This window comes from Sciurus carolinensis, chromosome 2 (genome assembly GCF_902686445.1).
Source record: "Sciurus carolinensis chromosome 2, mSciCar1.2, whole genome shotgun sequence".
In the NCBI taxonomy this organism is placed as follows: Eukaryota; Metazoa; Chordata; class Mammalia; order Rodentia; family Sciuridae; genus Sciurus; species Sciurus carolinensis.
In genome coordinates this window covers 118,407,238-118,424,848 of record NC_062214.1, presented here as the reverse complement: position 1 = coordinate 118,424,848, position 17,611 = coordinate 118,407,238, and the positions used below count along the sequence as shown (strand labels likewise).

The following is a 17,611-nucleotide window of genomic DNA, read 5'->3' as shown; positions in this document are numbered from 1 at the left end:
GTAAAAGTGAATTTTCTAGCAGTGCCAAGTCAGCAGGGAAGATCGCATTTGGTGAACAACAGAGGTTGTGTAAATGGCTAAGAAGGAGAGGATCAGAAGGACGCTCATTTGTCAACTTCACACAAATTGAGAAGGTGGCAAACGAAGGAATTGTCTTTCTCACCAACAGGAATATATAGGAAATAAAGGACCTAGAAACAAATGGAAGGAAAATGGGGAGACAGCCTTAAGAGAAAAAAGAGAGAGAAGGAAAAGAAATAGTGTGACAGGGAAAGAAGAGAAATGTGGAAAGGGTAGAAACACAGTGAGAAACTAGGGATAGTAAGTGATAAGAGAGAGAGATAAAGGGGAGAAATAGGGAGAAGGAGAAAACAGAACCATGAGGTAGTTTATTTTCTTTCTGAACCAGAACGAGGCTCTGTGGTGCCTTTGCTATACGCTTTTCCCCCTTGTGTGTCCTTTTGAGTGGTTGCAGAGTGTGAAGTCTGTTAGAGACAGAGCATGCTAAATCTTCTGAAGGGCCAGTACAGAAATGTGAAATGCAGGAAGGGTATTTAGATGCATCTTCCTAAAGCACAGCTATGGATTAGGAATGTCAGGCCTTGGGTGGGGTGGGGTGGCCTCCTGCAACCAATGGTGCTCAAAACTTAACTTAGCATGAATTCTCCATGACATGGCTGCATTCGAGAAATATTAGTTGCTAATGATGATGAAGATGAGAGTGAAAATAGTATTAGCACCTCCAAGTGAAAATTCATCCTCTGGCTCTGATGACCATTAGCAGGACCTCCCCTGAGAATTTACAGTTAGTTCTTTTCCGATTTACACATTTGGTTCTTTGGGAATGTTTAACTGTTACCACACACATATGAACACCAAAATCAAATTCATTCACACCCATGTCTGCTCCAGTTGAGTCAGTACTTACAGCCAAATCCTGTACTAGTTTCTCTTCAAAGGAATACGCCTCTGTTTCTATCCAAAATCTCTGATAGCCATGGAGGAAGAGGTTAATAGAGCGGTGCCTGAGCGGAAGGGTGAGAGTGAGGTCAAGAGGGTCCATGGGACTCATCATTTTAGTTTGGGCGGTTCATGGTTAGTAAGCAGGACAGGCTTTTGTACAATTCTGATCTTCTGATTGGTCAGGGCAGCCAGCACCACACCATAAGCATTTATTGCAAAGAAAACTGAACTCTCTAGGTGGTTCCCAAATATTGGAGCGCCTTCTGAAAACAATGGTTAAAGCAAGCCATGGCAGTAACTGTAACCCTAATCTCATCTTACCTGGTCTTTATCGTACTTCCCTCTAGTGAGAACTAATTAGGCCAAGTAACAGTCCTGAAGTATTTATTTATATGGCAGTTTAGTCACTCCTTGGGTTGGCCACTTGTTTGGATAAACCAATCTAAATCATGCTGTTGCTAAGCGGTTGGCTTCCAGAATGCTGAAAACATCAAGGTGTAGCTTCTTTTCCTTCTCTAAGGAAGCAGTCCAGCAGGGGTGCTCCAGCTTATACTTAGGAAGGTGAAACTTCCGGAGCACATCTTCATGTGCCTCAGGGATTCTACCTATGCCCCTGGCACTTGAATAACTGGCATGAGCCACTTCCTTTAGGCCAGGGTTGACTTCTGAGAATATGAGCCCCTGAATAGCAGCTAAGCATTTACCAATTGTGAGGGGCATGTTGTGGAGAGGGAGAGAAAAGGAAGATCACAGTCTAGACCGGAATCATTAAGCCCAAGTCATGGTTTTGGCAGAATACAACCTTTGTCATCTTTCTTTAAAATCTGACCAATCAGAATTCTTTAAAAAAATTGTACAAATTTGGGTTTTTATGGTAACGTTAAATCATGGTCAAGAAAAGAGGAGTGTGCAGAGAATGAGCAGGTCTCTCCACAGGTTACATTACCATTAAAATGGGTATAAGCCTGTCATATTGAGTTTTTTCATTAACCTTTTCCAGCCAAACCCGTTGAAAGGTGCTCAGGAAGAAATTGTTAATTTTGTGTCTGGAGAAAAGCATACAGGTTTTCTTTTAAAAACTAACACCACAGAAACAGTTACCACATAATAAAATATCCCTTTAGCTTTTTTAGTTTGGAAGATTCTATAGAGTTTAGATCATCACAAGGTGGGGAAGGAGTTGTCTCCACCACCAGCTTCTTAGTTAGTTTGCTGTTCTTATGAAATCTACTTATAATCTTCCATGCTAGAGAGAAAACCCAGGACAACCCTTTTAAAGCGACTGGATTAAGAGTGACCACACTACATCAAGGACATGGTGAATTCCTGGATTTATCTGTATAGGGGTAGAACTGCTGAAGGAGCAGCCTAAATATGAAAGGAGCGTACTAACATTTCCAGTGGATTTAGAAAAAAATGCTTGATTTTGAGATATGTGATTTCGGCCTAGCTGGCCTTTCTGGCCCGGAGACATGAGCTTGGAGCTGAACTCTTTTGGAGGCCACGTTAGCACAGTACCAGGTAGGGAATCTCAAACAGAGAGGAAAGTTAATACATTTTGATGTTTTGTTACTTCTAGGAAACAAACCAAAATCCTATGCATATTTGCCTTTTTCACCAGACTATGAATTTCACTTTTCTGTCAGGACTTCAGTACCCTTCATGCCCATGACTGTTTGACATGTTTGTTCAACTTTTTATTCATGAATTCTACTTGATTTAGTAATGTCTCAGTCCATTCCAAAGAGAGTAATCTATTTTCTTGAGAGACCCCTGCTGGAGCAGATATTTCAGAGGCTCTAACTAGGAAAGTTCAGTTGGCTCAGCACAGGGCATTAGGACAGTCTGGGTAAATGATGACCAGGGGCTGCGATTTGATGAAAGCAAAGGCTGAGCAAACGAATGGTCCCTTATCTCATATTCCAAAAAACACACGTATATATGGGATTCAGAGTATGCTTGTTCAAGTCAATTTACTTTCCCTGAGGATGTTCCCAGTGACTTGGAAGCTGATGAAGCAAAGATATGTAGTCAATCACCAGCTTTGTTTATTGATTGCAGGCCTGACCTTACCCACTCTGCAATGAGTCTGAAGATGAGGATGTTTCCAGATCACCAAAGACAATGAGTCAGTGCCCGTGGTCAGTGCTGACCCAGTCTGTCACTGATACTGTTAAAGGTTTGGCTCTTCCATGTCTGCTAATGGCCATGTGTTGAAGGGTTAGTCACCAGCCTTTGGCGCTGCTGGGAAGTGGTGGAACCTTCAGCAGGTCAGGTCACTGAGGGAATGGCCTTGAAGAGGATATTGAGACTCTGCCTCCTTCCCTTTCCTTTTGCTTTCCAGCTGCCATGAAGTGAGCAGCTTTGCTCTACTACTCCTTCCCTGCTATGGTGTTCTGCCTTGCCACAGGCACAGATCAACGGAGCCAAGTGACCATGTATTGCATCCATGAGCCAAAATAAATCTTTCCTCCTTTTAAGTTGATTTATCTCAGGTGTTTTGTCACAGTGATGGAAAGCTGACACAGATACTTTACCCTATATGGACACAGAGTGTGTCACAAAACTTTCAGAAAAATCTTCATGCCTTTTTTTATTTTTCACTTCAAAGTATGGGCTCAAACACCCAGATAAATGCACTGTGCCCTTAACTGTTCTCTTAGGGCATTCTAGCTTTTCTTCATCTTGATGGCAAATACGTTGTGCTAAATTAGGATTCCCAGGTTACATTTCTGTACCTGCTGAGGAAACAGCAATTTTGGTGTCAAAGTGCCTGAGAAGTGAAACATTGCTTGACCTGTTGGTGAATTTTGGGTAAAGTGTTTTAGAAATCAGATCCCCTTTTCCAGAAGTCTTTACATCCTCATGAAAAATCCCACCTCAGCTAAAGTAGAGGGGCCCCACATGCTTACTTGGCTGACTTTACAGTGGGTACTGGTGCTGCACAGGCCTGTGACACTAGGGAATCTCACCACTTTTTATGCTTACCTTGAATGCTTAGTAGGCAATCATACTATGCAGACTCCAAAGGCTCCATGAGCCAAGGACTCCAATTTCTATTATTTGGATGAAGAGTATAAAGGCCACAACAGACCAGAGCTGTGGGAGGAAACTTAATTCCCATCACAGGTTCATGGGGCAGAAAAGGACAGAATATGTACCTGGGCAGGTTGTAGAGAGGAGCCATTCTGAAACAGGCCACAACTGCCCGTTTCCGCTGCTTTGACAACAGTTTGTGCCAGACAGCCTTCTTAGACCTTAAAGGCTGTTCCACCTATAAAGAGATCACAAAAGAAAGTACATGCTAGGCTGATAAGAGTAGCAGAGGACAGTCACCTGTAGACCAGACTTCTTAACCCTGGAAGAATTTTGGCTTCTCAAGTGTAGTCAGCAAAATGAACACAGCAATAGATGAAGGTGAAGGTATGGGGTTTTCTTCTTTCTCCCAAATGCTGTTAGCCACTTATTGCTTACCAGCAGATTTACAAATGGTAAAGGACTTAAAAACAAGTCACTTGAGATAATGGCAAGGATTCGTAAAATAGTGGGAGGGAAAAGAACTGAGGGGTCTGATACCATGAAGCACCAAAAATGACACTTGAGGATGATGAGGGATGATCCTTGCTCCTTGTTTTCTCAGTCTTAAAAGAATATCTGTACCTGAGAAGTGAATGTGGAAAGGAGTTTGCATTCCCCAGGGTCGTCTTGCTTTGTCCCTCCACAGCTCAAATACTCCTTACCTGCTCCAGGTGGAAGACAGCAGCTGAAATTCTCTGCACACGTTCCACTGTCTTCTCTGGATTTGAAGGTTCTTCACTCCTCAGAACATCCTTGTAGAGGTTCAGTTGCCATTTTACAGCTGGGTCATCAGACTGAAAATTAAATCACATCCACAAAATAAGCAATTCCTTGTACTTCTGCTACTGAAAACAGTTTTTGTTCCTACCAGGGTTTCCATAGGAATCAAGACTGCCTTTTGGGAGGGGGTGGGCATCAGCGATAGAGTGCTTGTCTAGCATGCATGAAGCCCTAGGTTCAATCTCCAGCACCACTTAAAAAAAAAAAAAATACTCTTCCTCTTTTATTGTCTCTTATCTCCTCAATTATTGTGGATAATGCTTTGTTGGAAATTCTCATTCAATCCTCCAAGTCTCTTAACTCTTCTGACATATTTTCATTATTTTATCTTTGTGTGCTTTAATTTTGATGCTGTTTCTTAAAGCAATCATCCAATTTATAAATCCTCTCTTCAGCTATGTCTAGCCTATCTTTTTAATCCATACATTGGATTTTAAATTTCACTGACTGATTTCATAATCACTAGGAGGTTTTTTCTCAAACTTATCTCCCCCTCTCCTTTCTCAAAAATAATGTCCAACTATTACTTTATGAATCTATTGCTTCCTTTATCTGTATAAAAATTTTTAACTCTCTTTATATTTTAAATTCTTTTCTATAGTTCCTTATTGCTTGAATTAGTCTCTCTTTTGCATTTCTTGACTCTCTGATGGTGGTGAATTTCCTTGCTTTGAAATTTCTTGTTTGAATTTATTTTCAAGAGGAGTTTTATTTAATGACACACTAGCCTGTATTTGAGGAACTGAAAACTTTTCAAATGGTTTTGTGGTTGTATCTGCTGGAGATTTATGGATTTTACTGGTTCCAGGATAATTTCTTGCAAGTTTCTCACTCTGCATTTTTGCCCAGTGCAGTAATTAGTTCCCAACTCCTCTTCCTTTAAAGTTATTAAAAACCCCAGCTCCTAAGATACATATCTGGCACTCTAAGGACTCCTACAGCACTGATTTATTAATAATATTTAGAGCATTTCTTTTTTTTTTCTGGCTCTTGGGATTTCTTGTTACTGCCTTTTTTTCCCTAGTATTTTATCTACCATTCTTGTATATTTGGGGTAGAAATGAGAGATGCTTTTATATAGGTTTAGTTCTTCATCTGAGGATATAATGTATTTGAGGAAAGAGTTGTTCAGACTCACAGGCCTGAAAAAATATCAAATAGCCTTTAAAACAAAAATTCTCTGTTTTGATGATGCTAACCTAGACACAAAATTATTTTGCTTCAAAAATCTCACTAGAGTGGGAGGTGCTGAAACTTCCCCAGGTGTCCACTTCACTGTTTAACAAGTCTCACAGCCAGTGAGTTCTGAGAGCTCATCCAGATCCCCCCTGCTACGGCTTGACACCGACAGGAGAGGAAGTGGGAAGCCACGCTCGTCAGATACCTCTTTCACCTCCACTTTGTATTAGCGAAGGAAAGGACAAAAACTGAAGGCACAGAGCTAATCCTACCAGTTCACCGCTGCTTTTAGACACATTTTAAAAAGAGTTAAACTAAGTGGGAGGATGGGACCCAGCGACCAATGCACAGCCTGTGTGGTTCTCCTGCCTTCCCACCAGCGTCACCTTTTCCTGCAAGTGCAAGTTATTCCGCAGGTGTTCCTTAACCTCTTCGTCCGTGTCCCTCTGCAGAAAGATATTAAATTTTATTACCAGAATTCACCATGGGGATGTAAAATAGGATATAGGGGTGTATGACAGTCAAAGAATGGTTTTCCTGGGATTTTTTTTAAACAAAAGAAGAAAAATTAGAAACTCATTCCAAATTGCTGACTCCCAAACTAGCTTTAAAACAAAGGTGTGATGTCTCTGCACCTCGATTTCTGTTCATCTGCCTCACCCACCCACACAAGGGGGACTCGCCCTTCACCGAACACCACCACCACCGCTGCCCGGAGGGTGACTCAGCCCAATCGGACAGGCAGCTTACGCAGCTGTATCGTGATTTTGCCAGAGAGATGAGCTCCTGGTCGCCTGGCGTGCACATATTCAAACCAATGGGCAGCATTTTCTTGAGTGCAGCCACGATGAGGGACGTCTGGATAGAGTACAAGTCTCCCCTCCGTTTTGTCTTCTTCCGTTCCTGGTCCTGTCCTCCAGACTAGGATACGATATTGAAATAAAGAGAGGGGATCAGCGACTGAAAGGAACCCTCTCAGCTCAGAGGTAGCCTGCTTTCTTGTGTCCCTGTCAGTACGGGCTGGACCTTACTACAGTTCAAAGAGCACTAGTCAAAAGGGTGTGTTAAGCAAAGCCATGAAGTACCAGCCCTAACCCTGAGCTTTCTCTTCTGCACATGCACACAGAACCACGAAACTGGACACAACACACCACAGACACCTACAGTCTTACTCACTCACATCTGGACCAAATGAACAAAAGCCTGGTGTTTTGCAAAAAGAATGATTTTAAGACTAATAAAAGGACCCCAGGGAATAATGGAGAACCCTGATGCTGGGGAATCACAGAAACGTGAAAGAGCATTCATCATAGGAGCACTGGTCTGTTCCCGGGCTGACACTAGTGTTTTGGAGCACTGACATTCTCTGCAGCACTCCCTACCATGGGGCAATGCAAATTCTTACAGGAAAAGGAAAATTCTAGAGCAGGGCTACTTTGGGATCTGGCTGGGAGATAGGAGAGAAACTGGACATGAAATAAAGGAGTCCTTTAGGTCCTTGGGAATATGTGCCTGTCTTTTATTCATACCTTTCAGAGAAAATTCATTCAGTGGAGCAGTAGGTTTGAGAGGAATCCAATCCCCTAGGCTCTGGACAATGGCAGCCCCAGGCAACAAACAGAGGATCCTGAGCCTCCACAACTCAAGGTGGTGCAGATGGGGTCAAGGGCACTGCAGTGACCCAAATTTCATGATGCCAGAATTGGAAAAGCAATGTTGGTCACATGGTACTCTGCTTGCTGGACTGTACCTCTGCTGAGTGGGCACCTGCTGCATGTGGGGAGGGCTGGGTAGCTAGAGGCTCATCAGGAACACGAGGGGGACGGAGTCTTTATAGTGATAAGGTAGCAGCACTGTGGTTTACAATGACATACAGACAGATGGCTCTGGGAGCCAGGGAGGACAGTTGCCACCTCTGGAACTTAAGACCTGGGACTCCTGGGCTGAGCAGAATTCATTTTGTGAGAGATATGCTTTCAAAAGATAAGAAGATAGTCAGAATTAACACTACCATGGGGCTAATTGCTTTAATTACTTTCCAAAGTGTGAAAGGTTCATAATTATTAATGGCACTCTCATAAAAGATGCGATTTGTTCCACCAACTTTGGGTCAGCAGCACCTTCAATGAAGTGTCTGACTAGCAAACCCCAGTTTGGCCACACTGCCTGGTAATGCTGGCTACTACAGAGGCACATTGTGCCTAGAGCTCTAAAACACCAGGTCAGCCTCACCAGGTCAGGGAGGGGCAGTAAAAATTATGCAGGAGGAAGAAATGCAGCTAAGGAAAGGAGGATTTTATGTTCCAGAACAGACTGAAAAGTAGAAGTTGGTTCAACCAAAGACTGTGCAAGTTCTAACATTTACTGAGCACTTGTTAGGTTCCTCAAATATTCTACCATCAGGTGTGGAATCTAAAGGTTATATCTAAGGACAAAACTCATTAATGGTCTATTACTCTTGAAGATGTTTCAAATCATCTATCAAGGATAGAACCAGTTAAGTGTAAATGTAAAATGTACATGATAATACACAGTATATAATCAAGTAAAATGCTAAAAACATAACTACATAGATTTGATTACAATAAGTGAAATTATTTACTGCTCATTCTTTATTTGATTTGGCCAGTGTCATATTCTACTGATGTATGCTACATACATAATATGATTTCAATGGGCCTGATACTTGAAATAAAACATTTTAAATTCTCCCTACAACCCTGAAATATTAACAAGTCAGTTTTATGAATGAAAACAGGATGCTCAGGGAAGTCAAATAATTTTTCCAAGGTCATACAGCAAGCAAGCATCTGAGCTATTCTTCAGACGCCAAGTCTATCTTGACAGGACTCCATTTCCCTTTCCTAAGAGCTGCATGTGACCTATTCTCTACACATCTCCATTTCTGTTCCATATATCTTAGGGCAGAGGGCTTGGGACAATAGTAACAGATACCCATTACAGAACAGAAAGGGATGAATGTCCACATAATAACATTTAGGGGTCATTGGAAAACTGCCTCAGGGTTTACTCTACCATATGCACATTGTGAACAAAAAACTCAGGGTTATCTGATTTCAGACCTTGAGTTTTGTTCTTGGAAGACTTTTTGAATCACGGGAGCTTTGAACAAGAGGCAGAACATGTGTAGTAGGAAATGGCGGAAGCTACTAACAGAAAATAGAACTGTGACCCTGGGTGGCACCACAGCAGAGCCAGTCTCCCAGGCTCTCATGCCCTGTCAGTCATCCCTATCTCTGTTAGTGTGGTGGCCACCAAGCTAACAGAGAGGGCAGCTGGGGAAGGGAGCAGAGATGGCAAGGAGACCTCGGTTAGGGCGAGGCTTGGCTGGCTTCCCCGGCTTCCCCTTTCCAAGGGTGGGTAGGCCTACATTCACTCTTTGACAGGCAGTTGTCTTCCCTGGAGCAGGCCTGGGGAACTCCAGGTGAGAAAATCCATTCTGTACCACCCCCATGGTGATCACAGTGCAGAGGGGGCCAGAGCCTGGCACCTCTAATACTAGGACAGAAAAGACACGTCATGCATTTGACCTGTACCTTTACTTGCATGGCCTGTGTGGAAAGACAAAAGAAAAGAAACAAGGAGAAGAGTCAGTCAGGGAAAGCAAGGGGTCCAAGGCATAAAGCACCACATGTTATTCATAGCTTCTTAGTTAGTCCCAGTTCTCAGCCAACACAGCAGAAACTCAGCTTTTGTGGGAGCAAGGTAAACATAGCATGAAGACCCGGTGGGAGGTTAGGATGGAGGTTAATTTGATCAAAAAGACACCCAGACCAGCAAGTCACCCTGGGGCATGGGCAACTCAGAGAGCAGTCTTCTAGAGGGTGTGGCTCAGACCCAGTCCATCAGTCTCAGATCTGGTTCCCGCACGAACTCTTTAGATGTAAAGTCTTTCCCTCATCCACTTCCCTCCTTTCACCAGGGTGGGCTAGAGAATCTGTTATGTAACCAAAGATCCCAATTTTTCTTCCTTCCACCCACCACTTTATCAACTCCAGCAGGTCGGAAGCTACAAAAAGAGAGGGGAGAACTGAACCTTGGGCTTGTGCTTCTGCTAAAAGGTTTGGTTTTTAAAAAGCACCCTAGGAATATCCAAAGTGCTTTGGGATCACCCCACAACCCAAAAAATGGAGCACCTTCCATCTTACCCTGTGATCTTCAAATGCATCCACATCCTCCAGGATCTACTTTTATTCTTCACATATTGCTAATATAAGTTACCTCACCACAATTCCCTAATTTCATTTCATAGACCTTCAACATAATTTCATTTTGCCACACTTAGATCATAAGCCCTCAGCGATAGTTTATGATCAAACGGATGATTTTATGTATAGACCTTTAGGTAAAACCAGACTTTTCCAGGATAAGGGAGCTTCATGAAGCCATCACACCCAGTGGTGGTCTGCACCAAGGGAGCCGGGGAGTCCACACCAGGCTCCTGCACAAAGGCAAACCTGTGCTACCGGAAGGTCTTACCCCTCTGGGAGGGCAAGTGAAGACGAGTCTACCAAACATCAAGCATTAGAGGAAAAGGAGATTTTCTGGAAGTTGGACTAAGAATGAGAGGAGAGGGAGCACTTGAAGAAGGAGGGCCATGAGAGAAGTGGGGGAAGGCTGGACGGGAGGAGAATGGAGGAAAAGAGGGGGAGGGGAGGAGGGAGGCAGAGGGGAAGGACCAAAAGGGAGAGGCAGAAAGCGGAGGGAGGGAGGCAGGGAGAGAGAGAGACAGACAAACAGACACAGACTGTGAGCATAATGCACCAGTGTGGGAACAAAAGAAGAGAAAAAATTAAAAAAGGAAGCAGAGGGAGGAAATGAAAGAGAGAAAGAGGATAGTAAGAAGTTCTTCAGCTTGGAGCAAGAAAACTCACAAATATTCTCTGAATGCCCTTTAAAAGTCAAAGAAACCTTCTAAAATAATTGCTGTCCTTTAATCTGCTGAGATCGCTCCATGGGCAGAGGGCTTCAGACCCTGAAATGCCCTCATTCCCACACCCCAGCTCTGTGTTATGGTTTATAACCTTGGTCAAGAAACTTGTACCTCTTGATGTAACCACATTCTAACTTACCATTCCCCTCCGAGGAAGCTGCTGCCATTTTTCCAGAAAACAAAACGAGTTTAAAAACAAAACAAAAAGACACTTGCTCAGCTTAGTTACATTTAGCTTGACATACATTTGCAAACTGGTGTTGTATAAACAAAATATACAATGAGCTCTCAAAAAACAATCTACATTAGCTTGTCAGAAAAACAACGTATCTTTGAATTGACCTTCAGTTAATCAAGTCTGAGTGGCCTGCTGTGTATTTTCCCCACGTCGTTTCTGTTTGTGGTGGCGTACTCAGGGTGTGTGGCATGCAGCACACACATCACATACACACACCTCCACAAAGGCTACCACGTGCACTGAGGCCAATTTCATTTATACAACACCAGAATTCAATTAAGAGAGGACATAAAAGCAAGCAAAGGCAACAGGAACCCATTCCAACCAGGTAGTAGAGAGAACGTCTAAATTGCAGGTGAGCAAAGGCAATAGGAATTCAACTGGTAAGGAAGAAGATTCCCCTCCTGGCTCTTCAGTATGTAGATTTACATCCAAGAAATACCAGAAATGGCTGTGGGTTGCTGTTTAGTGGAGGCATGGTAGCTCTCTGTCTTAAATAAAGCCCTGCATTTATGAAATATTATTCTGACCTAGAGATAAGGTTGAAAATTAACTCTTAACCAGAGCATCTTAGTAGAGCTGTGAAGTCAGACAAGAAGTTCAACCCCATTGTACAGATTGGCAAACTGGGGCCCAGAGGAGTTAAATAAATGGTACAAGGCTATAGCTGTGACCAGCAGTGGGACCAAAGGTAGGACCCAGCTTCCTTTAAGTTCCCAGTCTATTTACTACTATGCTCTGTGTCTCAGTTGAGGCATCAGGAACAGTATGAACACTTGTTACCCTGAGAAGCAGGGCAAATGTTATTCATCTATGAACAGAGGGCCAGCAGTTCAATTACACTATAACTTTGACCCCATCACAATTGACTCAGAAATAAATGGCATACAACATAAAGGTAAATGAAATGAAAGAGCTTGCTCCCGAGGCCCAACTTTACCAACAGATTCTGGACATGACTATCCTCTGGTGAAAAGAACATGCCCCTTCCCCCACTCATGATGTGAATGAACAAAATGTCAGGTTAGTTTGTTAGTAGGTGAGGTGTGAAATGTCATTTTTCTGTCAATTCATTTCTTTCCAAATGTAAACCTAAGGACCCTGAGTATCTATTCATCACCAGAGTGTTGAGATCTCTTTGCCATTTCTGCTCATCTGGGATCCAAATCCTGTTATCAGAGTGATTTCCATCGCTTTGCTGCCAACCCCTGCCAATCACAATGGCTGCTAACTGGTTCAGCCCAGGAGTCCGTGGAGCTCCCTAAGCTGAAGATGGCATGGGATCTGCCTGAGATCAACTGACTCTCTGTAGGAAGATAGGATTAAAGGAGAGGCTGTGATGGCTGTAAAAAGACCCTGTGGAGGTAACCTTAGATAAGCTAGATGTCTTGGGGAGCTAGAGCCTGAGAATTCCATTCTTATGCACCTCATAGGAGCTGATGTGTTTACCAAAAGGTGAGTGCAAAATGAATTTTGGAAAATCGAAATTATGTTAAGCACAAAAGGATCCACTCTAAGCCTTTGCAGTGAAGATTTCCTCAGCTTTGTATGTACATAATTTTGTTTATAAAACTTTATTTAGCAGTGTATATATTAAAAGTGTATTCTAGTGCATACTTGAGAGTTAGTCCTAAACTCCAACAGTCAATTTTTAGATGCTGAAGAAGTGTTAGTGCTAACATAGCTAAAAGTTGATGAGGCAGGAAGTTCACAGTGGCTATATCTGACCGAGTTGGCTCTACCCTTGGTGAAGCTCCAGGGTCTGAGATTTTCAATTTCTAGTGTCATACCAGTCCCTTCTCTGCAACCTGGCAAACACAGATCCTCCATCTTGGAAAGATAGCCAAGGTCTCCCCTGTAAATCAATGACACCCATCTTTCCAGAACTGACTTTCACTTCAGAGGGGTCCCCATGCATAAACCACCTTCCTGAATCTCAAAGGCAGCACTCCACCACCAATGAGAGAGATGTGCATCTCAGATGTGATAGGTCACTTACACTTGGCATATACAGACAGCCTTCTTGGAAGCACATTTCTCAGGGAGACAGAGTCAGGGGTAAGCAGCAGGTAACAACACATCCCATTTAAGGAGGCTTTGCTCTTGTATGGACACCTGAAGGAGTGTGTGAGAATTCTCTACAATCAAAATGACCAAGCCTGGAGCAGAGCTGGCTCAGGAGGGCCTGGCAGATAATTTCCTCCTCCTGTACCCCAGTTATGCTCCTCTCTACAGCTTACTCGTTTTTTTTAAAGACAGGTATCTCATTATGTCCTCTTTCAAACATTTCCTGCAGGGAGGTGAACAAATGTTTGGCTTTCTGAATGCAACTGTCATGGAAAATAAATATAAGACATTAAGAGGTCAATGTATCTGAAATAAAATAAGGTAGGATGTTCCAGAGAGGAGGAAAACAAGCACAGTGTAAGAGCACCTGCTATTGAAATCGTCCAAGCAAGGTAATTCACTCTTAGCTAATCAATAGGTGGCTCGAAGCTTGTGTTTTTGTAGCTTTGCCACACAGGAAGTAGTTCTATTTTAAAACTGCTAACAGCAGGTTTGTTTTGGAGACCTCTCGAATGCCTTACGCAAGTCTTGAAACTTAAACTTTCTGACATACAAGCAGCTATTTATTCATAAAATGTGATGACCATGCTAACTGAAGAGCAGTTTCTTCCGTGGCTCATTCTCAAAGAACAAGACCTGAGACTGCTGGTTGCCTAGTTTGACCTAAATGAAGTACAGCACTAAGACCCACAAAATACAAAATAGATCCAAGTCATGGCTGAAGTCAAGGCTGATGAGTCTTTGGAATTGACTTCTAAGGACTTACTTTTGACATCTTGCTTTTGCTGTCTCCAGTTAAAAATGCCAAATTATTAATTTCATTCTGAATCACAAAATTTTGCTCTTCCCTCTTGAAGTTCTAAATGGCAGGAAATAAAAAAGCAAACATTACAAGAAAGCCTTTCTAGCTTTCACAACCTTTCACAACCATCCTAAATCCAGGACCCAAAGGTGTCCTTACGTGAGATTTACACCACAGGATGAAGACCTCTGCCACCATGCGGAAGAGCTGGTCAGAATCAGCATCGGGGCTTTTGAGCCAGTTAGATCTGGGTTGAAAAGTAAATGAACAGGTTTATGAAATTCAGTAAGGATTACAGTAGTCACACTCTTAAAGTTGCACCAGCAGACACTTACCCAGAGACAACTGCATTCTCAAATAAAGGTGATAATCAGGGAGAATAATGTCAAGTGTTCCTTACACTCTTAGATGTAGGTTAAATGGGGTAGATGTTTTTGAAGGACCTACAATTATCATTTCTGTTTTCACCAAAGGATTCAAAAATTATCTTAGCAAACAGATGTCAGAAATCAATATTTCAAAATTGTCACATGTAGGTTTCATTTCTTTTGTAAATCAATGAAAGGATTAAGTTAAGCTCTAAGTTTGGGGACAGAACTCTTAATATATAAGGGTGGCAAGCCCAGGAAAGTCTTGGTCACTATGATGTCTTATCTTGTCCTTGACATTTGTCATTGTCAAGATTCTGAAATTCTGAGCACTGTAAACAAGTCCTATCCCATTTCCTTTCAAATCAGTTTTAGGAAAGAAATATGTAACATAATGTTTTTCACCATCATTTGAAGTATCTGAGCAGAGATCAAATATCTCCCGTGACATCCAAAATGATTTGGAGCTTCCCTATAAATAGTCACTTTTTTTTTTAAACCAGGCTTATTAAGATATATCACAATTATTATTGTGGTATTTTAGCAATTACAAGAAGGCTATATTGAGTAGAATTCAGTTGTTTTCTAAAAGTTTCCTTACCCCTAAGTACCTTTTATATTTGAATTAAATTATACTTCTAAAGGGCTGGGTGAGTTGCCATTTCCAAATATCTGCAGAGAGTAGCTCAAAGGGAAAACAGTACTTCTCTCCATAACATTTCTCACACCAAGTAAGTGTTCTTCCCACCATATTAAGCAATTTTCCAATGATCAGATGCCAACTAGGCATCCTACAATTCAATGATGACATTTACTACTTGGAGTTATCACAGACACCACAGGTTAAAGTCTCAGTCCAACAAAACTGCTCCAACTTCAAACGCTCCTCCCAAGGCTCAGGTTGATCAACCGGCTGTGAATCAGGGGTTCTGATGGCTTCCTCTTTAGGTTCAGTAATTTGTAAGAACAGCTCACAGAACTCAGGAAATCACTTTACTATTTCTAATTCATTATAAAAGATGCGATTTAGGAATAGCCAAATGGAAGAGATGCATAGGGCAACGTGTAGGGAAGGGGTAAGAGTTTCCAAGCCCCCTCCAAATTCACCACCCTTCAGAGTCTCCATGAATTCTACCACACAGAATGTCTCCAAGCCTCACAGATCCATTTTCATGGAGGCTCCATTACTTGGGTATGATAGATCATATCACTTGTCTCTGTTAACTCAATCTCTAGCCCCTTTCTCCTCCCTGGAGGTCAGGGGACACTGATGGAGCTAAAAGTTCCAGTCATCTAATCACATGGTTAATTTTTCTAGTAACCAGACCTCACCCTACTAGAGTCACATATTACTATAAACTCAGGTATGGTTGAAAGAGGCTTATTATGAACGATGAAAGAAAATCCAATCACTCAGAAAAATCTGAGTTTTAGGTTTTAGGGATGAAGACCAAACACATTTATTATTATATCACACTGTCACAGGGGTTAAATTGTTTATTGTTTTTCTTAGGTAAAAGAAATATTTGACTCTCACAAATGATATGAGGAACCTGATTGTCCCATTCAGGGTAACAGCTATCAAGAACCTCCTAGCTTCTTGGGAGGCTTAGACAGGAGGATTGCAAGTTTGAGGCAAGGCTGGGTAACTTAGGAAGACACTGGGTCAAACAAAATTTTTTAAAAAGTGGGGGGAAGGGCATAGGGATATAGGTTGGTGGTAGAGCACTTGCTGAGCATGCCCTGGGTTCAATCCCCAGTACCAAAAAGCAAAACACCATAAAACTCAGTTCCCTTCCTGAAAATCTGGAGACAAACTGAATTGCCTGGGGAGTTCACATCTCCTGCCCATTCACAGATAGCACCAGGTTAGGGAAGAAAGGAAAAGACTCACTTCTAAAGATCACTTACTCATCCTCCCTTGAGAGATAACCAGGTAAGTAAGCTTTGATCAATGAGATGAAAGTGGTAGTTGTCCAGTGACCCTCCTGGAAGATCTCTAAAAAGGGATCAGATAGTGGAAGGTGTCTCTGCCTCTTCCCTACTGCTTTCATACTTTGGGATGAAAATATGGCTGGAGCTCTAATTGGCATATTATACCATAACTTTGGAGATGGAAGCCCGCGTTAAGGCTGTAGAGACCATAGAGTGAGGCTCTCTGATGAGGAGTAACCCCGCTGGCCTTTGAATGGCTATGTTTGGAATTTTTTTATATGTGAGATTAAACTCATCTATTTAAGCCACTAGAGTCACACCTCCAGTACTAGCAGTCAAATTCAATTCAGACTTGAGGTTTGAGATTGATAATGCTCTTTGATTTTTTCCGCACTGATTTTTCAGGAGTGCTCTTTCAGGGTCAAGTGTCTAGTTTTATCAGAAGTGCCAGCTGTTCATTCTTTGGTGTTTTGGTTTAAATGAGCTTTGTAGGTCTGTATTATGCCTAGTGGGAAGAGGTGAGGGTCATATCCTATCCTGCCAAGGAAAAGTACAGCTACAGGAGGGTCAGGAAGCAAGAGATCCCAGAATAAAAGTTTAGGTAATGTATCCTGGTGGGAGAAAGAGGAGGATATTGTCCTCTTTGCCTCTGTGGGGAAATGCAGTTTCAACTGAAAACATTTTATTTTCACCAGTCTTCTTCTTTTCTTTATTTCTAGTGAAGTGTTCTTTTAAGTCCAGAGTGGTGAGTGTGAAGAACATTTCATTAAATGTTCTCCACCAGGCACACAAATCCTCTGCACCTGGCTCTCAAGCCAGCCCAAGATGCTATTTACAGAACAGAAGATCCCAACCCCACCTCTCCTATTGTTCAGGTCCAGTCTGCCCCAAAGGAAGCTCCTCTCTGCTCTGTTCCCAGTCTTCCAGAGGATTCACCATCTATGTCAAATCCAGGCACTTGATCCTTTTGGAGATACTCTATGGTTCTCTCTTACCATGTGTATTACTCGCAGCCTTGGAATATGCAAGGCTGTTGGTGGAGAAGAAATCTGGTTTTAGAGGTAATGACCTAGGAATCTGTGAAACATAGGTGATGGTAGAAACAACCAAAGTAGTTGAGAGAGAACTGAGCACTTTAACAGAGAAAACAAGCATTAAGAATCAAATCTTGGGTGATGACAAGAGTAAAGGGACTCAGACTTGCATTTTCAAAAAGACAAGTTAACAACTGTTGAAAGAAAGCAAAA

The 17,611-nt window shown here is 42.3% G+C and overlaps 1 protein-coding gene across 1 annotated transcript in view; it reads right to left on the bottom strand.

Annotated features, from left to right (window-relative positions):
* Ryr3 (ryanodine receptor 3) overlaps positions 1-17,611 on the bottom strand; it is a 369,815-nt gene that overhangs the window by 42,784 nt on the left and 309,420 nt on the right. The window contains exons 69-75 of the mRNA XM_047539293.1: positions 14,221-14,308; positions 14,026-14,118; positions 6,751-6,921; positions 6,387-6,446; positions 4,704-4,835; positions 4,125-4,237; positions 929-1,025 (exon numbers count right to left, since the gene is read on the bottom strand). Of these exons, the coding sequence (XP_047395249.1) occupies positions 929-1,025; positions 4,125-4,237; positions 4,704-4,835; positions 6,387-6,446; positions 6,751-6,921; positions 14,026-14,118; positions 14,221-14,308 (754 nt within the window). The remainder of the gene's footprint in view (positions 1-928; positions 1,026-4,124; positions 4,238-4,703; positions 4,836-6,386; positions 6,447-6,750; positions 6,922-14,025; positions 14,119-14,220; positions 14,309-17,611) is intronic.